This window comes from Erigeron canadensis, chromosome 6 (assembly GCF_010389155.1).
Source record: "Erigeron canadensis isolate Cc75 chromosome 6, C_canadensis_v1, whole genome shotgun sequence".
Lineage (NCBI taxonomy): Eukaryota > Viridiplantae > Streptophyta > Magnoliopsida > Asterales > Asteraceae > Erigeron > Erigeron canadensis.
In genome coordinates this window covers 31332511-31356604 of record NC_057766.1, presented here as the reverse complement: position 1 = coordinate 31356604, position 24094 = coordinate 31332511, and the positions used below count along the sequence as shown (strand labels likewise).

Genomic DNA, 24094 nt, shown 5'->3' with positions numbered 1-24094 from the left:
TCAAAAAGGTTTTACAGTTAAGAGAGATTGGTCAAAGTTTCGTTAATTCTTCATGGAGGGTCTAAAATAAATAGTTTCATTATATTTCTAATGTAGTAGTGTTAGGCATGAGTTTTTGGCCTGGAAACCTGAAGCCCGACATTAGCCAGCCCAAAACCAAACCGGATCGACGCGATCGACGACCCAACAGGTCGGGCTTCGGTCCTGTGAATATGGGTATTCTCGAAAAATACCGGGTTGGCCCGATAAAACCAAAAATACATACATAACCAAGTTTTTATGGCTTTTGATGTATATATTAGCATGAGAATGATGATGAACTACAAGTTTTTGATGGTTATTCTCGTATTTGATTAACATTCAAAAAAAAAAGAAGGATTTATTGCAATGTTTGCGAGAACAAAGAAAAAAAGGAAGAAAATATAAAGGGAAGGGAAGGGAGCACCCATGTGCTTGACTATTGACTGACTTTTTTTAAACTAACCATTCATAGATAATACTAATGAAATAAAAAATGCATGGTAGCTAGAGGAATATGGAAACGTGGAGGAATAATGAACCATGTGTGTATGGGTATACGTGGAAGACTAGAAGCTCATCTTTAAACCAAATATATACTCCTCTTATACTTACTTGTATATTTATTCACTCATTTATATCCTAAAAATAACCAACCAAAATAAACATGAAGTAGAGACTTTCACTTTTTCTTTTACAAGCTTTTTGAGTTTTCTAATATCATCCCCTCCTCTTTTCTATCAAGTTGATTTGTGTGGGTGTTTTTTATATATATAAAAAGAGCACCACCCATTGTTAATTCTTCTTTGTTTCTTAGTTTTTTTACAGCTAGAACTGCAGAATTCGATCTTACCCTAACAAAAACCGATCCGACCCGGTCTAACCCGGGACCGAACCGGATCACCCGACCATGTTTCGGGTCAGGCTTCGGTTTACGTTTTTGTGCCAACTCGGTCTTCGGGCTGAGGCGGGCCGGTTCGGCCCGGTATGCCTAAGTAGTGTGGTAAGTGTATAATTGGTTATAAAATAAGAGGGATCGGTCTAAAATAAAGTCAAACGATAGAAATAGTTTATTTGTCCATACATATAAATATACATAAATAGCTAAATAAAACTATTAAAATAAAACAAATCTTTTTTTTAATTAAAAATCATTGCGCATCATGTTCGGTAATCTTGATTAATTGGTTTTATCTTTATACATCAATTTATAATATAACGATTCATAAAAGTCAACTTTCTGAGACAAAATATTGTGAGTAATTTATTGTAGCTAAGCCGAGTTAATCATACGCTTACACTTGGTATATTTCTTTTTCTTATTTATAAATTTTATCACATTAATAAATAAACCAAGACACGTGCTTTGCACATTCTTTTAAGATTTCAAACCTGACCTTTTCTTCTCATCTTCATGCTATCTTTTCCTCAATTAAATATAATTTACATGGTTTTTTATTAGGGTTTGTAAATTGTGAAATTGATGATTACAATTTGATGGTTTTGACCTAATAGATGATGATTGATCCAGTCATGATTTATGACTGAAATAAGGGATGCAAATGGAAATGGGTGTGTGATTAATCTTATTTTGAAATCGTCACACCACACTTGATCGACCCGCAAATTCATATCACATATAAGTCTTCTCATTCCCTGATCTTCATCTTATATTTCTTCTTTTAGTATAAATTTTTTGTTGTGGCGGGTTCTATCGATATCATATATTTCAACTTAGCAGCTGTATACAACATTTTCCATAATCGTTGGATACAACTGCTAAGTTGAAATATATGATATCGATAGAACCCACAACAACAAAAAAAATTATACAAAGAGAAGAAATATAAGATAAAGATAAGGGAATGAGAAAACTTACGTGTGATATGAATTTGCGGGTCGATCAAATGTGGCGTGACAATTTCAAAGTAAAATTCATCACATACTCATTTCCGTTTGCATCCCTATTTGAGTCATAAATCATGACTGAATCAATAATCATCTATTGGGTCAAAACCATCAATTTGTAATCATCAATTTCACAATTTACAAAACCTAAAAAAAAGGTTGTAAATTATATTTAATTGGGAAAAAATAGAGCATAAAGATGGGAAGAAAAGGCCAGGGTTTCTGATATCGTAAAAGAAAGTGCAAAGCACGTGTCTAAGTTTATATATTATCGTGATAAAAGTTTATAAAAAAGAAAAAGAAATACCAAGTGTAAGCCTATGTATGACTGGGCTTAGCTACAGTAAATTATTTACAACTAACTAAAATATTTTGTCTCACAAAGGTGACATTATGAATTGTTATATTATAAATGATATAACAATAATCTATACTATATTAATAAACAAACTTTTTTTTTTGAACATTATTATTAAACAAACTACATTCACCCTTTTCAACTTTCTACCTTTAAAATACTCAAAATACCCTTAATTTTCAACACATTCATAACTCACACACTAAATCTATTCAATATATCCCTAAAATATTTTACATCCATATTTATCCAAACTATCTATCTCATTAATTAATTATTTTACCACCAAATATCCCTATAATATTTTTAATAAGTTATTCACAAAAAATATATCTCTTAACCATAAAATAACTACACTACCATTTACGTCAGTTACTTTTAGATTAATAACCACATCTTTACCACCACCGCCATTAGCACAACCCGTTGCCGCCACTACCGCCGCATTGTGTGGGTGTCCATCTCGTAAATAAATATTGGTTTGGGGTGTCGTAATTATTGTATTTTAGTTGTTGATATATATGTAGAGTTGGTTATTGTTAACAAAATGTGTGGGCCGTGTTATCGCACCCTTAGTATCTATGGGTGTTTTCGGGTTCCAACTTTTAGCATACTGCCTGATGTCATTATTAGGGTTCGAGCCACTAATCATATAACACGTTGTCCAAAAAAAACTTAAGTTAAAACAAACAGTAATCTTGCACAAAATGTAGAGTTGGTTATTGTTAACAAAATGTGTGGGCCGTGTTATTGCACCATTAGTATCTATGGGTGTTTTCGGGTTCCAACCTTTAGCATACTGCCTGATGTCACTATTAGGGTTCAAGCCACTAATCATATAACACGCCGTTCTAAAAAAAATTAAATTAAAACAAACAGTAATCTTGCGCATATCTACTACATTATAAAACATTTGTTTCCGTCAAATTTTTTCAACTTTTCAACCACTTATTTTTTTTCTAACTCCTTCATAAATTATTTTATTCCTTTAGTTCATTCAAAATCTTTTATCTCAAAAACCGTACGTTGATAAATTATAAAATTATATGGATGTTCTTAAAATTGTATGATTTATCATTAGAAAGGTCATTCGATATCCTTTTGGTGAACTTTTAAATTAGAGGGTGGTGCCCATACAGCTAAGACATTTGACTATCATACTCTATGACTTATCACACTTTATGACATATCACCTCATCATCTTATCGCTGCAACGCGCGAATACTTTCTCTCATTAGACTATAATAAGACTGATCAAATATTAATAGAGAGTAAACATGCATAAACTTTTAATTATTCACAATGATTTTGTGTTAAAATTGTTGAATATTTTATCTGTTTTATTTTGATAATTATTTTCCATCTTTAATTATTAATTTTTAATTTGTTCTATACATTTATCTAAGCCAAAATAAGTCACTTGTAAATTTGTAATACTCAGTAGTTACGAGTATTAAGGAAAAATAAAAAGAAAAAAAGAAATAAAAGAAACAAAGAGCCCTAGCTTTCTCCTCATTTGAGTTTTGGGTGTCGCCTGACTGCTGTTTCTCTCGATCTCGCTGGTAAGTATTACTGTGATTTTAGGTCTGCTTACATACTCACAATATACATTGAATATATATATCTTGATGATGATATAAGATAGAACGTGTATCTTTTGCCTCTCCTTTTCAAGTTTCATTTTCGATTTCAAGGATTGCAGATTTCCCTGGCAATCTTGATTTTATTCAAATGATATTGGATTGTTGAATTAGAAAGTATGAATTTCGGTTTATTAGATGTTTTTATTACTTTCTGTATATTGTTCATCATTTTTATTTTTGTTTCAACTAATGAGGTCTTTGGATTTCCTTACTTTTGGAGCTTAATGAAGATTAATAAGCTCAGTTTTCCGGGCTTATGAGCTTATTGCTTATATTTAAGCTCATAAGCCGGAAAAATCGAGCCTATTGGCCTTCAAACACTTCAAAATGGATTTTTGGCTTTCAAACAACATAAGCTATACCCACTTGAAATAAGTACTTCGATATACTTTGTAAGCACTCTGGCATCAGTATATGCGGCAGCATGGGTGGGTTGGGTAACGAGCCAAAATTATGCTCATGTTTGAAAAGGGTTATTGTTGCACAGCTTGAAAAAAGAAGTCATCCGTGAACACTTTTTTTCTTTTCAGTTCTTTAAGTTTCGCAAAATTTCAAATTTTACCATGAGAATATGACCAGTAAACATATTTATTACAATAATAGTCTACTATTTCAAGTAAAGTGATTTTTGGGGATTTATCATTTATGTGTTAATTACACATCAGATAATATTCAACTGCTTTGACCTGTTCGATTCTGGTATTAGAATATTATGTTCCCATTTGACCTGTTTGAGATAAGATGACACAACAGAAATGACCCATTATAATAACTAAATGGGTCAAAAACGCTACTGCTTGGCACTAGTAATGATTTTTCCGAGCTCCGTATCCTTTTTCTTTGTATTATTAATAGTTGTTTTCACGTCAATACCAAATAACCATGTAATACAACTACGTTGCTTTGATCTATGAAATGAGACTCATTATCTGAAGCATGTCCTTATAATAAGTTCTACTCCAACTTGTCGATAGGTTTTGCTTCTTGTAATTTGTCATAAACCATCATCAAGATATGTTGCTAATTTAACAGGTAACTGGCAGGGCAATGAGCTGCATACCCTTATGATAACTTCTACTTCAACTTGTCGCTTATAATCAGAATTTGTTACTGATTTAACAGGTAACTGGCATGGCAATGAACTGCATCAAGTCACTGAGAAATCTACCTGCCAAAAGCAGCTTAGGAAGTTGTAGAACATTTGCTGCTGCGGCTAAAGCCAAGAAGGGCAAAGGTGGAGGAGCTTCTGATGCTCCAAAACAATCAACTTTAAGCAAAGAAGTCAAATCCACCACAGTTGTGGGGGCAAATATCCTTAAAGATGGAACAGACCCTAAAATATTGCCCGATTCTGAGTACCCTGATTGGCTCTGGCACCTCCTGGACAAAAAGCCGGCCCTGAGTGAACTCAGAAGGAAAAATATAGAATCTCTCCCTTATGAAGACTTGAAGCGCTTTGTCAAGCTAGACAACCGATCAAGGATTAAAGAAAACAACTCCATCAAGGCCAAGAACTGATTGAAGTTTAGACTCTTGAAGGTTTCTTTTTTAGCTGTTGCCTATTTTAGCTATATAATAGATGATCATTGCATATCATAATATGAACATGGCACTGTATCTCTTTGCTTGGTTCACGAATTCATTAAAATGTGAGAGAAACTTGACATTTATTTTGTTATTTAGCAATCAACATGTTGTTTGTCATCTTATCTTTGATTGATGGCTATCTCATATTTTCACGGTACCAATGTAGTAATGAAAAGCAGTGGTGTCACGAAAAGAATAGTAAAAGATGTGGCTTTCTAAATTTCTGACTATGCTAGTACAGAGGGCTCCCGTGTGAGACAAAGAGCTAGTATCTTGTTTGTCTAACTAGTATTGATTTTTGTATTGAAGTATCTCAATCCATTTCCAGAAAACTTAATCTTTTAGCTCACGTTCTATGTATATGTTTCAAATGTGCATCATTAGTTAATCTGAAGTACAGGATATATGTGTGTTGCGTATTAACAAATATGAGACCTGAGTTTAGAAGTTCATTTCTTCATGCATAACTGCAGATTGAGCCTGCGAGTGTTGTTAATTCTGATGTAAAGTATAGCCATTTTAACTGTGTCTTGTCAGTTCTTATATGAGTTTACAATTACAAATATAGTACTTGATATGTGTGTAGCTTTGTGCTCATAACAGTTATAGCTGTTTGATGATGTCAAGGACATCGTGTGATAGGTTCGTTACTGCTGTTTGCCATATCAGGGACGGTGAATCGGTGATCATCGTAGGTGTTAACACTTAACGTAGGGGCTGTTTGATATGTGTGTAGCTTTGTGCTCATAACAGTTTTAGCTGTTTGATGATGTTAAGGACATCATGTGATAGGTTAGTTACTGCTGTTTGCCATATCAGGGACAATGATCATCGCAGGTGTTAACACTTAACATAGAGGAATTTGGCAGGGGCTTTTTGCCTAATCAAGGTGGGCAAAGGCTTCTCTGATTTAATATCCATGTGTTGTAGTTGATTTTCAATGATTGCATCTACTGTATCTTTATCCTAATCGGTGACAACCGTTGGCTTAACAGAAATAGGTCATCTTGGCAAACTTTCTCCGCCTCCTGATCCAGTATATGATTCCACCACTCCCATGCTGCCCACAATATAGTAGTACACACGCGAAAGCTTTAGGCACCCACTTGTTTTCACCAACTCCACACTTTGAGCCATACAACCTGAATCTTTTGGCAAAGAAGTAAGCCATCCAAGTGAGTTCATTTGATTCCCACATATAATAAAATTGACGTGGTCGAAGCTAGTTGAAAAAGATTTGCCAGAAATGCAAGTTTACTTTTTATTGGAAACAAGGAGTTCCAAGATAATTTAGGGCCAGTTTTGTTTCCTTCAGCAACTTTCTTTGGACTAGTTTTAAAAATGACTAACTGAAAACCTACCTTTTAGGTCTAAAAAGTGCCAATAATCTTTGTGTGATGAGTGTATGGCCATTTCAAATGGTATCGTTGCCCTTGATATCCAAACCAAGGCAAGCTGAACCCCCGTTTGCCACCGATAGGGTTTCAGCGTGCTAGAAAAATTATTGGCACATATCAATTAGTAATTAAAAGCCTAGCTAATACACCCATTATTTCATTCAATTGGAAAATAAAATGAGTTTTGTATATTTTCAAACACTAGTTCTAACCACAAACTAATTACTCGTATTATTCTTTTTGAAGGCAAAAAATTAATTCTAGAAAATAAGATTATATGTACTTTTTATCATAACTCAGTGGTTGAGCACCAACTTTATATGCTGGAGGTCTCGAGTTTGAGACATGAGAAGAACATTTAAAAGGAATTTCACATAAAGTCCTTCAGTGAAGCAAGTTTGAGTCTTGCATAGGGGACAAAATTTTATCTTAATTAAATGTCGTGCCTTCGGGCTATTATAAGCAATTGATCCACACCTTTAAAAAAAAAAAAAAAGAAAAAAAAGAAAATAAGACTATATAAGAATAGTCCAAGGGTCAAAAAGTAACAACGAATTTCACGAGTGTCAACCACGCAAAATTCTTGATTCCCAAGTTTTAAAACCCTGAATACACCAAGGACTAGATATATAAACATCTGTTTCACCCCCATTTTAGGGTTCACAGACAATCCCCCTCTCATTCACTGCACCCACACACACACACAATGGCCGATATCCCCGTCGAAAGGCTCGCCATCGCCGACCCACCAATCCCACAACACGATTTCTCAAACCGTGTCTTAATCCGATCAATCTTAACCCGACCCGACGGCGGCGCAGGTTTATCGGGCCAAATCATAAAAGTGGGCGGGTGGGTCAAAAAAGGCAGAGAACAAGGAAAAGGTTCATTTGCTTTCTTGGAACTTAACGATGGATCTTGTCCAGCAAACTTACAGTTAATTATTCACTTAACTGATGATGTTAAACCCTTGAGCCAGTTTACTTCAACCGGCACGTGCTTGCACGTGGAAGGTGAGTTACAAATGCCACCTCCAGATAAACAAGGTAAACAGATGATTGAACTTAGGGTTTTGAGAGTTATTGATATTGGACTTGTTGATTCTGCTAAGTATCCTTTGCCGAAAACCGCTTTGACTCTCGAATTTCTTCGCGATTACGTTCATCTTCGTCCGAGGACCAACACTGTAAGTTTTCTTTCTTTTGTGTATATGATTGATATATACATACATTGTTGCTATATATATATATATATATGGAATTGTTGATGTTTATGATATTGAATTGTGTTTGCGATTGCCTTATAAAGAGATTATCTGAATATTGTGAATTATTAGAAAAAAGAGTTTGACGGAAAAGTGATAATCGACGAAATGTAGGTTAGGGAAAGTAATTTGGGACATGATTTTACAAAAAAAAATTTTGGTAATGAAAAAATGGAGGTTATACATATAGATTTAGATATATAGTTTCACTAATGATAATATATGTTGATATCTTGATTACAAGGTGAAATGGTACTTTTTTTTTGTTTTTGTTTTGCAATGCTTCATACTATACATGTCTCTATATATGTATATATCAGTTTAGGGAAAATTGTATTTTTGGGTAAGTTTATTATTGTTTTCTTAATTTATGAAATTAACTACATTGATATATTAAATCTGTGTATAAAGTTGGTAACTTGTGGGTGTTAAATAAGGTCAGATCATGGACAGTGTGAGATGGTAGTTGACTAGATTTGAATGAGAAAAAACAAATGTAGAAGAAAGTTACTCTAAGAAAGGAAATTTGTATGCTGTGACAAATGTGTGTATTATCTTTCTGAAATTGAGGACCTAGTTACGATGATGTGACTCATGACTAACTGGTTACTGGATGACGTTACCAATTAAAACGAGCATAGTATGGTATGTTACTTAAGTTAGGATCTAGTTATTTGATAGGGATCAGCTGGTCAAATTTTACCCTGTTTGAAGAAATGAAGGTAGTATATTACCCAAATTGGGGAAATTGAAAAAAAGGTTCCAAGATCGAGAAACTTATGATTTTCTGCCTCAAAATATCTTTTATTTATTTATATATAAATGTCAAGTTCTCTAATAATGATGTTATTGGCATTTGGTATAACACAGTATAGAAAAGCTATATTCATGTTATATTTGATGCTTTTTGAGTTCAGAGTATATGAATGTTATGAGGTTAATATGGCAGAATGGAAATATGTATGTTTTAATATGTATCGTTTCTGTTTCAGATTGCTGCAGTTGCACGTATTCGCAATGCACTGGCTTATGCCACTCACACCTTCTTTCAAAAGCATGGATTTTTGTATGTCCATACTCCGATTATCACAACTAGTGATTGTGAAGGTGCTGGAGAGATGTTTCAGGTGACAACTTTGATAAATGAAGCGGAAAGAATTGAAAAGGAATTGATTACACATCCTCCCCCGTCTCAAGAAGAGGTGGATATGGCCAAGGGTGTTGTGAAGGAAAAAGGAGAGATAGTTGCGAAATTGAAAGCTGACAAAGCTGGAAAGCCTGCGATAACAGCTGCAGTTGCAGAACTCACTAAGGCTAAAGAGGATCTTGCAAAGGTTGAAGAGAGGTTTAACATGAAACCTGGCATTCCAAAGAAGGATGGGAAGGTTGACTATGGTCAAGATTTCTTTGCACGCCAGGCGTTTTTGACCGTTTCGGGTCAACTTCAAGTTGAGACCTATGCTTGTGCACTTAGCAATGTTTACACTTTTGGGCCAACTTTTAGAGCTGAAAATTCTCATACGTCACGCCATCTTGCAGAGTTTTGGATGGTTGAGCCTGAAATAGCATTTGCTGACATTGAGGTAATAACGCTTGTAGTAAGCATTCATTTGTTGAAATTTGAAGAAGTGGGTTTGATATTGATAAATGATACAACAGGAGTTGAACTATTCGTAAAGGCACCTTTAATTTAAATACTCAGTTTTATAGTAGTAGCAAAATCCATTGGAATGATCGCAAGGCATTTCATGTGAATCTATTATCATTTAGAGTACACTGATGTTTATCTTGGTCTCAATTTACAAAATACATGTTCATTACAATTATGTAGGATGATATGAAGTGTGCGGAAGCATATGTTAGGTTTATGTGCAAATGGTTACTTGACAACTGTCTTGATGATATGGAATTTATGGTTGAGAAATTCGATAGAAATGCTATTAGGCGGCTAGAAATGGTTGCTTCAACCAACTTTGTACGCCTTTCATACACCGAAGCAGTGGCAATCCTCGAGGAGGCTGTTTCAAATGGCCACAAGTTTGAGAACAAAGTAGAATGGGGAATAGACTTGGCATCTGAACATGAAAAGTATTGTTTTTGCTCTAATTAGACATCACTTTGTCTGTATCACTTAATGGCTTTCACTAATTTCACAATTTGCATTTTGCAGATACTTGACAGAGACAAAGTTTGAGTCTCCTGTGATTGTATACAACTATCCTAAAGGAATTAAAGCATTTTACATGAAACTCAACTCTGACAAGAAAACGGTAGCCGCTATGGATGTACTTGTGCCAAAGGTATTGTATTTATACTTAACGAAAAAGAATTCATTGTTCTTTTTGCATGTTTGTTTTTGAGGTTGTCATATCGGAGAATATCGTGCATTATGCATTTATTATAATGTGTATTTATAGGTGGGTGAACTAATAGGAGGAAGCCAGAGGGAAGAGAACTACGAGGTTATCAAAGAAAGGTATGTAGAAGTAGACAACACCTATTGTTTTCCCCCTAAAATTTGGGAGAATTGCATATCTCCCCAACCAAATTTGGATAGTTACGTATATCCCGAAATCAAAAGTTTTAAATATAAATACAATACCCTTAAAGCATGCTTTGGCGATATATGTAGTTATGCAAGTTTAGGTGGGGATATATACAAATGCTTCTTAGACTTTAGTATTTGTAGGTATGATGTCCTGAATCCTCTAGCAGGTGGAGGTATTATGAAATTGTAGGACCAATACTGGTGGTTTTTGGAACATTGTGGGATGTCTCGCAACACTTTTGTCTGCATCTTTTTTACCGACTAATTAGCGGGTCAAATATGAATACGTAATTACATTACTGCTTTTATGTCATTTTTTAAAAAATAAAATAAATAGTGTATTAACTATGAATACAAAATTAGATTATTTCATCTTATATGACCCGTTCATTTTAAAGCTAACTTCTTCTGTTAAAAGCTTATAAACTGTTAGTTAAAACATAACCTGGGTTGAAATTGTTATCCATAGTAGTTTAGCTGTTAGAGTCAAAATGATATTACAAGCTTTGTGCTTGGTGGAGGAGTAATGGAAATCTGACTTGGGAAAGATGTGTTGTGTACTTAAAACATAATTTCTATTTCCATGGAATGCAGGATTCTTGAAATGGGATTGCCACTGGAGCCATACGAGTGGTACCTTGATCTGCGCCGCTTTGGGACCGTGAAGCACAGTGGCTTCGGTCTAGGGTTCGAAAGGATGATTCTTTTTGCTACAGGGATTGACAATATAAGGGATGTGATCCCTTTCCCTAGGTTTCCAGGAAGGGCAGATCTTTAAGGTACATGGGATAATACAGATACATTAGATTGCATCAAATCATTCCTTTTGCTTTTAGTATTAATCAGCAACATAGTATTTTCATTGCTATTTGGATACACATGTAAGAATTTGTCGCTACTTGCTTCTTTATTGTCCTGTTTGGTGTTGTTAAAGACTTATTTACTTTCACTGTAACAATTTGTAATCTGGCCAAACCAACTGGAACAAAATTATCTGAAATCTTAATGACTACATTATATTAGAGTTCACTAGTTCAGTGAGTGAAAATTAGAAGTCATTTTTGAGTTCCAGCATGACTGAAGCAACTAAGATCAACAATGCGAGCTTGACAATCCAACACAAGCTCAGCCATGGCTACACCTGTTGCTGGACCAAATAAGATACCCCAACACCAATGTCCACTAGCAACATAGCATTGTTTCATCCCTGGAATTTCACCCATAATTGGTAACTCGTCATGGGCTCAAGGCATGTAGCAAGCTTGCTCTGTTTTCACCTTTACACCTGCTTTGAGATGGCTTGACACAATACCTGCTACTTTCTTAAGAACCTTTGTGGCTTCTGGATTGGGAAACACCAGCTCTGGTCCTCCGGGGATCTCGGATTTTCCTGACGGCCCGCATATATAAACCTCTCCTGCAGTTATGGAACCAGAGTTTTTCTATTAAGTCTCTCATATACGTTGAAGATGAGGATGTAACTCTGATTATATGGTCTGTTATTAGATACCTGTAGGACGTGGATAGACCTCGGGATCTATTGGATCCGCTCCTGGGACTCGATAGTAAGTACTAAAGAGTGCATGAGCAGTGATTGCATCCCCATCTTTAGGCTCAAGCACAACGCTGTGCACTTTCTTACCATAAACACCAAACTCAGAAACCAACTGTGGCAACTTACTAGTCCATGGCCCAAGAGTTAAAACCACCGCATCTCCACAAACAGATCCATCGCCATTGACCTTCACTGCCACACCCTCTTCTTCCACTGCCACACACTCCACTTTTGCAATCACAACCTTTACGTCGAACTCCTTCACTGCTTTTGCTAGCAGTGCATGTGTGAATAACTGTGGGTGAATTTGAGCTGTGGTCTCCATGGTACCTGAGTTTTGGTGTGTAAACCTCTCAACTATAAACGAGATACAAATAGAAATAGGTGTAACTGAATCAACTGTCATGTCGTTTTGTTATTTACCGTATGTTTTGATCAAGTAATTCATTGGTTGAACTTTTTCTGATAACACAAACCTAATAACTCAGGTGGAATTCTAACTATCGAATAAATGGTCAATGTCTGGTTTGGAAACTTGATAATCTGGATCAATAAAAATAAAATTTGAATCTTGTTTATTCGGTCATGAGCAGTTATATTGGCTCCTTTTTTCGCTACATAATAAGCCATACATACTCCCATAATTCCTCCACCGCAAACCACCACTCTTTTGGGTGGCTGATTGTTATTCTCCATTGAATTTAATAAAATGGTGGATGATACGAATAACCAACTTTGTCTATATATGGAGATTGGGATATCGTGTTATTATTAGAAATTTAGATAGTATTTGAATAACCGGTAACGGATGTTTTTTCTATTCAGGTTAGTTTTTTACTTAGAGTGAAGTTAGAGGTATACTGGCCTAATTGGGGTATCCTATGAACACCGAATCATGTGCCCGGACACAACCAAAATGCTATCCAGCAAGGTTCAAGTCGCCTAACCAATGGACCACATTTGAGGTGGTGGTATTTGAATAAGCATTTTAATTTAAATCAAAATGAAATGATAAAGATGTATGGATGAAGTTGTGCCTATTGGTAAGGTTTTTGACCTTTGCAGGGATCCACCTGGGTTCGAGTCCCTCTTTTCATGTTTTTGGGGTGGATTAATAAGGGTTTTTCGAGATTTTTAGTTTTCAGGTATACTCCTAATTTAGGAGTAGGAGTAGGATAAAATGTTCTAAAAAAAAAAAAAACCTTATCAAGCAAATTTAATCGAAGGTGAACTGGTTATTTGGGTTTAAGGTCAATTGTATCATGTATTTTTCAAAATTTTAATTATCTAACTATGTCTGTTGTATAGTACTTTTATAAAAATTCAATATGTATATAGATCAATAAAAAATAAATAGATTACATAATACAATTGTGTATGAACCAAAAAGTACATTCTCATTTTATGCTTTAAATCCATGTTGTTTAGCAAGTTCTATGGGTAGATTACGTAACAAGAGAGTAACAAACTTTCAAAGGTTATAATATTTTTTTTTAATGTGAAAGTGAGCTAAAATATCTAGATAAAACTTTTTAAAATCAAGAGTGAAAACAATCATTATTGGGTTTAATAACTTCTTACAACACAATTGCTATGTGAAATGGTCAATGTCACTTTGCCTTTTGATAAAATTTTAAAACAACATTGCATTCAAGAAATCAAAACAGACACGATGTGTGCGAATAAGATTTAAGCTGATCATTTATCTTTACCAGCAAATCTATTAGGACTGAAGCAACTAAGATCAACAATGCTAGCTTGACCATCTATCACAAGCTCTGCCATGGCAACACCGCTAACCGGTGCAAATAAAATGCCCCAGTAACAATGTCCCGTAGACACGTAGCAATTTTTCATCCCTGGAATTTCGCCCATGATTGGTAACTCATCATCTGTGGCAGGCAGCAAGCCAGCTTGTTCATTTTTCACCGTCACACTATTTTCAGCAAGATGGCTCGAGACTATACCTGCAGCTCTCTTGAGCATCTGCATTACTTCTGGGTCAGGAAAAACCAACTCTGGGCTATCAGGGACCTCGGCGTCCACAGGGAACGGTCCACAGATATACACCTCTCCTGTGTCAATGAATCAACTTTACTCAATATATAAAAACTTTTTATGCACACTAAGTCATTTGAGTAAAACCAAAAAAATGGGCTAGCTACCTGTAGGACGCAGAAAGAAATTTGGAAATCCAATTTCTGGATAGTAAGTAGAAACTGGCACATCAGTAGTTATTATATCACTATCTTTAGATTCCAGTACTATGCTATTCGCCTTCTTACCATACACCCTAAATTTAGACGATATCCCTGGAAGCTTACTAGTCCACGGCCCAAGAGCCAAAACCACCGCATCACCACCAATAACTCCACCTCTGTCCAGCTTCACCGCCACTTTCTGGTCCTCCACTGCTACACTTTCCACTTTGGCAATCACAACCTCCACCCCATACTCCTTCACCGCCTTGGCTAATAAAGCACATGTGAATAACCGCGGATGGATCTGGGCTGTGGTCTCTGTAGTACCTAATAGAACAAGTCCGAATTGAATCCATAAGAGACAGATGATGTAAATTAATGGATAAGGTTTTTGAGTCTTTTGACTTAAATGTACGAGGCCTAAAACCGTTAAAAGTAAAAATGTAATTCTGTAATTAAGCAGTACCCGTGATTTCTCCTTGCTTAAATGGGCCGTCTATCCATGAAGGTAAGCTAGAACCTTTGGATGGCTGGTCTGATTCATTTGAAACGAGAGTGAAGGTTGTAAAGGGCTGGTAACCATAGGATCGAGCTCCATCAAGTTCTTTAGCTAGTGAACCGTGAAGATCAAAGCTGGTACGGGCCAAAGATGAAAGTGGCCCGCCGTCACACATATAACGTGCAAGGAAGGCCCCGGCTTTCCCTGATGCCGCGCCAGCTATGGCTGATCGTTCAATGAGAATTACCTTAGCTCCTTTCTTTGCTAAATAGTAAGCTGTGCAAACTCCGATAATTCCTCCCCCACAAACCACCACTCGCTTCGGTGGCTCATGTTGTGACCCATTATCACCCATTGAATCAAACAGTTAAACAAAATACCAAAATTTTCTTGAATAAAAAGTTGTGCAATGAAAGTCCTTATGTTCCAAAAATTTGTATATAATGGCTGAAGGCTTTTTGGTCGTATTATAAAAGATTAATATTTGTATATATTTCTCGTGAATCTCATGTTTACAATGATTGACGCAATCATTCATACTTGATATAGTAAATTACTAAGTTAGTAATACTGTCACTATAAAAAATTATATCTTCATTTTTGTGAATAAGTATATAATAAAGAAAGCACGTTTTATTTACTTGTAGAAATGAGATTCTATCTTGTGGATATATACAAGATTAACTATTTTGTTTGTTAACATATCGTGAATTTCATGCTTACATTAGATCCTTATCTAGATGGTTTTTATGACAGGCGGGGTACCACCCAGGAGCGTTGTGGTTTCCAGTATTTGAGTATCTTCGATGGTTGTTTTTTTAAAAAAGCATTTTTGTCAAAAATTATGTAAGAGTGTATAAGAGGTTTTTTTTATAAAAAGTTTTCCACTCCAATGAAAAAAAGCTTTTAAAAGCTTAAAATTGAATAAAATGCATTAATTTAGTGTAGAGATAGATTAAAACAAGAGCAATATATTGACAAACATCAAGTCTTTCATTTCCTCTCTCATCTAAAAAATCATATTATATTAAACTTTAAGCTTTTGAAATCTTTTTACCATTGGGGTATAAAAGTTTTTATAAAAAAAAACCTCTTACACACTCTTACATATTTTTGTTTAAAAAAGCTTTGAAAAGTTACCGTTGAGGATGCTCTTATTTAGTTGGTCCATTATTTTTTTACTATTAAAACAAGTTATGCATCTCGTGGCAATAAGTTATATGGCTGCACATTTTGAGTTAAATGCAAGAATGGTCCCCGTAGTTTGTTACTTTTTGCAACGGCAGTCCCATTCTTAAATTTTTAGCAACCGTGGTCCCTGAAGATATGTTTCAGTTGCAATGGTGGTCCCTCACTAACAGAACCGTTAGTTAGTGTCGTTAAGTTTCCCATGTGAGTAGCACATGAGAGGTATTAATGTCTTTCCTCCTACATAAACAGAGGGATGTTCAAAAGTATACGTATCTGAACAATGATTCGAAAATTCAATCATATTTTCTATGAATAGTTGGATACAATAAATTTTTGATTCAAATTCGGATAGTGATTTTTAAAAAGTTTCGGATATTTTGATATATAAAAATATCTAGAATTTATTTTTTGGTTAGATTTCAATATCATTTTTTTAAAATTCAAAAATATTCGAAAATATCAAAAGATATCGAAAAATTCTAGTTTCAATATCCGAGAGTATCCAAAACGTTAGTCTCAATATCTAATAATACAACAAAATCTATGCTATTTATTTATTTTTCTAAAATTCAGATACTTGAGATATTTTTTTTCTTGGATACTTATTTTTTTCCTTAAAATTCGGCCATCCGAATTACGGATATTCAAAATTTCGGATAGTGGATTTGAATATCCGAACACATATCCAAAGGTTTTGGATATACGAAATATCTAAAACTTTCAAGATATGATGGCATAATATCCCTTTTGGATATCCAAAATTTGATTTAGAAATTTAGGATATCCAAAAGTCGAATATCCGACTTTTGGATATTCGAATATCGGAAGTTTTCAAAAATCTTTACCTAAATCTAAATCCAAATCCAAATCGAAAATTGAATATCCGACATTTCAAATAATATCAGATTAAATTTTTAAATAACGTGTTTGTATACAAATACTTTTGAACACCCCTATGTTTGTGTAGGTGGAAGGACATTAATACCCCTCATATGCTACTCACATGGGAAACTTAACGACACTAATTGATGTGTAAAATCTAGTCTTAAATTTATAAACAAGAAAATACTAATAGTTAGACTTCTACACACAGGCAGTGTACCTTATCATGTATAGTAAAGCTATCAGTAAGTCCAGGATCGAACACAGGGACTGATTTAGAGCAAGCGAGTTTAATGCAGTTTTAAAAAGAGTTTGGTTTTTAAAGACACCACGTCATCTTGATTTTGGAAGCGGTTAGTTAATTTGAAAAAGTTAGTAATTCCGTAGAATTAATTGAAAAGAGAAATTTTAATATCAATATTAATTAAAAGATCATCTACTTCGACTCCATGACACAACTTATTTAGGTTGCACTTAAGTTAAAAACCAATTCAAATATGTTAATTAATAACTGAGAACTAAACAAAGACTCGCCCCGTACCCGTCAAGTTCGTTACTTTATTCAATCCTCTTAATTAACTAGTTCCATTATTAAGACCGGTACCCCAAGACGCCTTTCATAACTTTCCTAGATAACTAATTGTTTTGGTTATTTAGATAACAATTGTGTCTATTGATTCTACCCAACCATTAACTCGTTAACTCTTATTAACTATTAGTTACTTTCTACCGTACCCGTCATAGAAACAATCGCTTCTAACCAAGCAATCAAAATAACTTCTACACAACCTAAGTTACCATTAAGATCATGCAAAATTACTCCCTTGCTTGCTATCTCTCGTATGCACCGATTCACGAACCACCTCAATATTAATTGAGCACTCCCAAATTTCGTTCCTTCTTACTAGCCGTCCAGTTCCCTTCCGAATTCAAAAACACCCTTTTTTTATTGTTATATTGGACGATAGATTATGATATGCTCCTAAAAACTCCTCTCGTCCTAAATTGTCGAGATATATATAGATGATGCCTGCCGACCTATTTTTACAAAACAAAAGGCTGTGGCCTCTTTTTTCTTGGCTGGGCTCTACGACTAATCTAGCCCAAGTGGGCTGCTGCTCCATTGAGACACAAGGAAAGGAATGGGCTTCGGCCCATGTGGCTTCTTTTCTTTAGTCCAGCCCAACTAACAATATTCAAATTACCAAAGAAGTCTAGCTTGTAAATGTTTGTTACTCTAAGGGCACGTTTGGTTCATAGAATGTTTTTGGAAGGAATAGAATCTTTTAAAGGAATTGGAATTTGAAGGAATGGAATTTGACAGAATGTTTTTGATTTTTTGAGAATTCAAGTGATGGAAGGAATGAAATTCCTTTCTCCATACCCAAGGAATGGAAATTCCATCAAATGATGGAATGTTTACGTTCCTACGGAATGAGATTCTTTTTTCTTTGAATAACCAAAAGCACTAAAGAATGGAATTCAATTCCAATTCCATCAGATTCCATCAAATTCTGTGAAACAAACGTGACATAAGTCTTCTAATTAATCCTCCAATCTTGATCTTTTCATAAATAACCTTCAATTAGCTCATTTTTATCATCTTTCGTCTTATAGACCTATAATCCAATAAAAACACATATTAAGTATAAAAGTCTATAAAATTTACAATAATACAAACATAAAATAAATAAAAGAAATGATGTCGCGTAAAATAAATATGTTTAAAATAGGCGATATCACTAATTAACAATTCTATTAGTGAGGGACCACCGTTGCAACTGAAACATATCTTCAGGGACCATGGTTGTTAAAAATCAAAAGATGGACTACCGTTGCAAAAAGTGATAAACCACAGGGACCATTCTCGTATTTAACTATTTTATTTTAAAGAGTTAATTGCAGGATTTGTCCCTGTGGTTTACCCACTTTCGTAGATTACATCCCTGCTCAAATATTTTAGCCAAATACATCCAAACTATCAAAATTAGTTGCACGTTTCATCCCTGTAGCTGATGGCGTCAAATTTCCTCCATTAAGTTAGATCATGTGCCTAACACTTTGGTCTTTTCCCTCTTTGTTCTTCTTCCCCATTATTCAGCTTTAAAACCCAATCGATCTATCAACAAAACACACACAAATATATACAATCATCAATTCATGACCATCATTAAAATCAAAAAATAAATCTAGCTATAACAAATTTATTTACTAGATCTCTCTATATAAATTTCCTGAAAATTGATACCAAAGAAAAACTTTTCTCCAAGATATATATATATATATCATCACCATCTCTTTCACATCCAGAAAATAGATTCATCATCAAAAGTTACATATATATTGTGTAAAACTAGTAGTGTAGTATTACAAACAAAACAATCATATAAAAAGATCAAAAAATGCAAAATGTCACCTCGAATCTTCTTCATATTTGTTGGTTTATTAATTGGTGTTATTGCTACTTAATTCCTGCCGCCATCACCATAAAACTCTACAAATCTATCTGAAAGATGACGTACCACTTTGAGGATCTCATTTTCTAAGGAAAAGCTTGCAAGATAGTAAGATCCAACAAGAGGACTACCATATGGGTAGTATTCGGGTACAACCACTTGTGTTTATGATCTTACTCCTTTAATTATAGTTTTACCTTCAATTTATTAAAATGGTGGACTTTATATTCTAACCAAGTTTTATTTGGGGTTTTTAATTTATAGTTTGGACATTATCCTTAATTTAAGCAACTTTTATTTTTGGGACTTTAATGTTAGGAAATTGTATAATTATGGAATATGAATGACGATGAGTTTAAATCCAGGATTATCGAAAAATATTTAATTTATGGAGATTAAAGTATAGGTTTTGATCTGCCCGTCAGTATGATTTTTACAATTGATATAAAATGTTTTTGTTTTGCTCTAAATTGTTCGATTTCTTTTATTTACTTTAGATCCGGATGTCATTTTGGGATTTTTGAAGATAAACATTGGATTTAGATGGATAGTTATTTTCTGGTGTTTGAAAATATTGATTTTGGTGTTTGCAAATTAGAGTGGTGGAATTGAGTTGAAAATGTGTTTGTTTTTCTTGATGGATTAGATCAGGTTATGAAGCTGAAGAATGGGGAAAAAGAACAAAGAGGGAAAAGACCAAAGTGCCCTCATGTGAGGGGCACGTGATCTAACTTAACGGAGAAAATTTGACGCCGTCAACCATAGGGATGGAACATGCAACTAATTTTGATAGTTTGGATGTATTTGGCTAAAATATTTGAGTAGGGATGTAATCCACGAAAGCGGGTAAACCACAGGGACGAATCCTGCAATTAACTCTATTTTAAACTAAAAGTTCCTAAATGTTAAAAGCTTTGTTTGAATAGCTTTAGCTTTTTATTCTTCAAAATGAAACGGTAGCATTTCAAAAGCTTTAACTTTTAGACGAAGCTTTTAAACTTTAAAAGTTACACAAATACCTCTTCAAATAGTAGGGATTTGTGTCTTGTAGAGCAGGCACACAACGAGAACAGGGATTTCTGTCTTGTGTAGTTATATACTAATAGAAGAGTTACGTATATACGTTTTAAACCGCATTGGACTTTGAATTAATACGTTATAAAATACGTGGGTATTGTCTAATAATAATAAAAGAGTTACGTATCTATGTGTTAGTTTAAAAACATATGGTAGTACATACGTGGGAATGAATGAATATAGTAGTGTCATAGTGTGTTCGGAAGATGGGCCGGCCTGTTGTATTTGGGCTGTGGGCTTTTAGTTTAAGAACACGCATTATTATACAACTAGGATTGGTTCTTGAGTGCAGATTTAAATAAATCGGGTCGTCATATATGTTTCCGAACCCACAGACTAATTAAGGTTCGTATCCAATTAATTAATGACGGCTAATCATATTAGTGATTATATCATTCAGCAAATCCTCATACGATCGGATGTAAAAGACCTGATGAGATGCAGGGGCGTTTGTAAGTCATGGCATTCTTTAATCTCGTCTCCTTATTTTGCTGAATCTTATTTAAAACACATAAAAGATCCTGAGCAGCTTACTCAAAGGATCACCGGGGAAGGTTCTCTTAGAGAAAATAGGTTGTTTGTGGTTGGTTCTGCCAATGGTCTGGTATGCGTCTCTCCCGAAGGTTTTCAACTTTTAGTTGTCAATCCTTGCACCAGACAGGCCATCAAAATACTTGAACCCCCACCCGAACCTTATTTGGACGGAGCCCGAAGGTTGGATCGGTTGGTTTGGGGTTTCGGTTATGATTCATTCAACAATGACTACAACATTGTAGTAGGCAATGTGACGGCGATCAGTACACGTTTTTATGTTCTTTCTTTAAGAACATGTCTTTGGAAATTCTTTATAGAATATGAGTCTGTCTGTACTAACTGTGATTCTGTTTCCGGCATCTTATGTAATGGGAAACTTCACTGGGTTATGAAGGATCCTCAAAATCAAGAGCTAGCCATTTTTTCTTTTAATTTATCTCGTGAGGAATTTATAAGTATTCGACTACCAGACGGCCATTCTGTATTTCAACGTGGTACTCGCTACACCCTGGGGGTCATGGAAGGATCTCTATGCCTTTATGTTGTTAGATCACCGTACACCGAGATATGGGTATTGAAAAGCGACACTGAACATCATTGGGAAATGTTGCCGGATGATTATGTGATCAAGTACGAGGCTGTATACCTCATGAACGAAGACGATTACTCTATTCCTGATACACCGGAATTGTTAAACCCTGGGAAATATATCGGTGCCCATATGTATGTGAGGAGTCTTGTATCCCCTTATCATGTTAAGCACATGGAATCCAGCTCGAAATCTCTAGTTATTCCTATGGCAAAGAAGAATGTTATAGTAAGGCGAGTTCGTAGGACCTTGATACGTCATTGTCATCCTCTTTTAGTAATTACAAATTTGCTTGGCATCCTTGTTGCTGCTAGCTTATTAGATACTCCATCAGTTAATCAAAGGAAATTAATTCGCAGAAGAATAAAGCAGTGGTAAAAGATAACATGAATGACCTTTTTGATTCTTCTTTAACACTACAAATCCAGCCATCTTCAAATAGTTTAATTCTAGTATGTTTGTACGTAATTGGATTTCAGTAAACCGATGGTTTGATGGTTCTTTCAACTAATTATGGCTCTAAACTCTTACTTGGTTATTATGTTTGATGATGAGATTGTAGTACAACACTTTTTCGTTGTTTCAATATTTTCTAGTTCAATTTCAGTAGCTGTTGAGTTCTTGACATATTATATTATTATATATTATACATATATCAACCTAGGATAGTTTGGAAAGTTACACCCTCGAATAATCGCTGATTATCTTCTTCCAGTTTAATTAACCCATAGATATATAGTCGTGTCCCAGGTAATTACGAATTATAATAGCCAGTGTAATGAAAATACCAAGGGTTGGGTATTAGTGTTTTGGTTGACACGTCTAGATTTTTCAAAACGGGCCTATGTACGAAAGAGTGTGTAATAAGTTTCCTAAGCTCCAAGTGTAAAAAGGCCAATATATTGTGCTGATCCAATGAGGGAATTGTATCTATTCGATCCCCGTTTTGATATTTTTTTTTAGAACGGCAAAATATGATATATTAATATAAAGGCAACATAGCAAGGTACTAGTTGCCCAAAAATACAATTACATAAACAATCTAGAGATAAACGATCAAAGTAACAAAAATCTAGACTCTTCCCGGGACATTACCTGCGAGGACCACAAAAAGGAGTGAAAAAAACCTCGTGCCGATTAGGCTGATCCAAGAAACGAGAAAAACTCCCAACCAACGAAGGCCGAGCCACCGATTTTCACTTCGTGGTGTTTTTGAATTTGCATACTCATTAAAGACTACGTTGTAGAATTGAACTAGGTCGAAATACCCTGGTCACTCAAATATTGGGATTGATCAGATTTCAGAATCCCCCTTCCATCAAAATCAAGTTTTGGAAGTAGTAATAAGTATGTTTCAAATAGGTAAGTCGAGTTCCAGCTAGTCCAGAGGTGCTGTCGGACTAGCATCTCTGTTTAGTGGACATAGATCCTGAAGGCCGGATACCATGCATGTCGGGGGTCCAATAACATACTATATATCATGAGCGAGATGTAAATAATTAATCTGTTTCTAAATGTTGCACAACTTGCTAATCCAATTGTATGCGCACCACCTGCATTTTCACGACCAACTGACCAAGTAAATGAGATATCGTATCCAACTCGTGATATATAGTTAGAGTTGACAAAACTAAAGGGTTGATTTGGGTAGTGTTACATCTCACAAGTAATGGGTTAAACGGATAGACAAGAAACATCTCAAATGGGTCAAAGTGATCCAAAGTGTGACCAAATGCTATAAATCTTTTTTTTTTATATATAAAAAAAAATGCATAAAACCTCCTAAATTACTCTACTATGTCAAATATATTGATCATCCTTATTATCGTTGATTAAAACTTAGCTTTTGTACATTACCCCTTTTAATCATGTACTTTTACATTAATATCAACACCGCTACCACCGCCCGTCGTCACCAACACCACCACCATCGCCCGTTGATTAAAACTTAGATTGGTAGTGTGTTTTGGGATGATGCATGGGGCCTGTTGTTATTGGGCTTTTAATTTGTTTTGTAAACCTACATTATTATTATACTAGGATTGGTTGAGCGCAGCAATTAAATTAATTAAATCCTGCCGTCATGTGTTTCCAAACCAGAAGACTAAATTTAGGTTTGTACGTGTCTAATGGCGGCTGATGATATTGATAATGATATGATGGAGCAAATCCTCATACGATCGGATGCTGAAGAGATGGAAGGGCGTTTGTAAGTAATGGTATTCTTTAATCTCCTCTCCTTATTTTATTGAATCTCATTTAAAACACATCAACGATCCTAAAAGGATCACCGGAAAAGGTTGTTTTATATATTGAAAACAGCTTGGTTCTGCCAATGGTCTTGTATGCGTCTCTCCCGAAGAAGGTTTTCAACTTTTAGTTGTCAA

The 24094-nt window shown here is 34.9% G+C and overlaps 4 protein-coding genes and 1 pseudogene across 5 annotated transcripts; 3 read left to right on the top strand and 2 right to left on the bottom strand.

Annotated features, from left to right (window-relative positions):
• The first annotated feature begins 3741 nt into the window (after window positions 1-3741).
• Window positions 3742-5631, top strand: LOC122605268 (54S ribosomal protein L37, mitochondrial-like). Of its 2 annotated transcripts, XM_043778177.1 has the most exons (3): window positions 3743-3846; window positions 4902-4959; window positions 5050-5631. In XM_043778177.1, exon 3 carries the CDS (start codon window positions 5059-5061, stop codon window positions 5443-5445), a length of 387 nt encoding a protein of 128 aa, XP_043634112.1. In that variant the 5' UTR covers window positions 3743-3846; window positions 4902-4959; window positions 5050-5058; the 3' UTR covers window positions 5446-5631. The 2 variants fall into 2 exon arrangements, with proteins under 2 accessions (XP_043634111.1, XP_043634112.1); XM_043778176.1 differs by lacking the exon at window positions 4902-4959 and having other exon boundaries at window positions 3742-3846.
• Window positions 5632-7569: 1938 nt separating this feature from the next.
• Window positions 7570-11752, top strand: LOC122602841 (asparagine--tRNA ligase, cytoplasmic 1-like). The gene is made up of 6 exons (XM_043775446.1): window positions 7570-8097; window positions 9168-9758; window positions 10007-10263; window positions 10346-10475; window positions 10593-10651; window positions 11318-11752. Exons 1-6 carry the CDS (start codon window positions 7618-7620, stop codon window positions 11499-11501), a joined length of 1701 nt encoding a protein of 566 aa, XP_043631381.1. The 5' UTR covers window positions 7570-7617; the 3' UTR covers window positions 11502-11752.
• A 26-nt stretch (window positions 11753-11778) lies between these two features.
• LOC122604693 lies at window positions 11779-12684 on the bottom strand (annotated as a pseudogene).
• Window positions 12685-13870: 1186 nt separating this feature from the next.
• On the bottom strand, window positions 13871-15433 carry LOC122603822 (putative oxidoreductase TDA3). Its single transcript, XM_043776645.1, has 3 exons — window positions 14946-15433; window positions 14444-14806; window positions 13871-14353 (listed from the first exon to the last, which is right to left on the bottom strand). Exons 1-3 carry the CDS (start codon window positions 15331-15333, stop codon window positions 13977-13979), a joined length of 1128 nt encoding a protein of 375 aa, XP_043632580.1. The 5' UTR covers window positions 15334-15433; the 3' UTR covers window positions 13871-13976.
• Window positions 15434-20948: 5515 nt separating this feature from the next.
• On the top strand, window positions 20949-22085 carry LOC122604692 (F-box/kelch-repeat protein At3g06240-like). The gene has a single exon (XM_043777562.1). It carries the CDS (start codon window positions 20949-20951, stop codon window positions 22083-22085), a length of 1137 nt encoding a protein of 378 aa, XP_043633497.1.
• Window positions 22086-24094: the final 2009 nt, after the last annotated feature.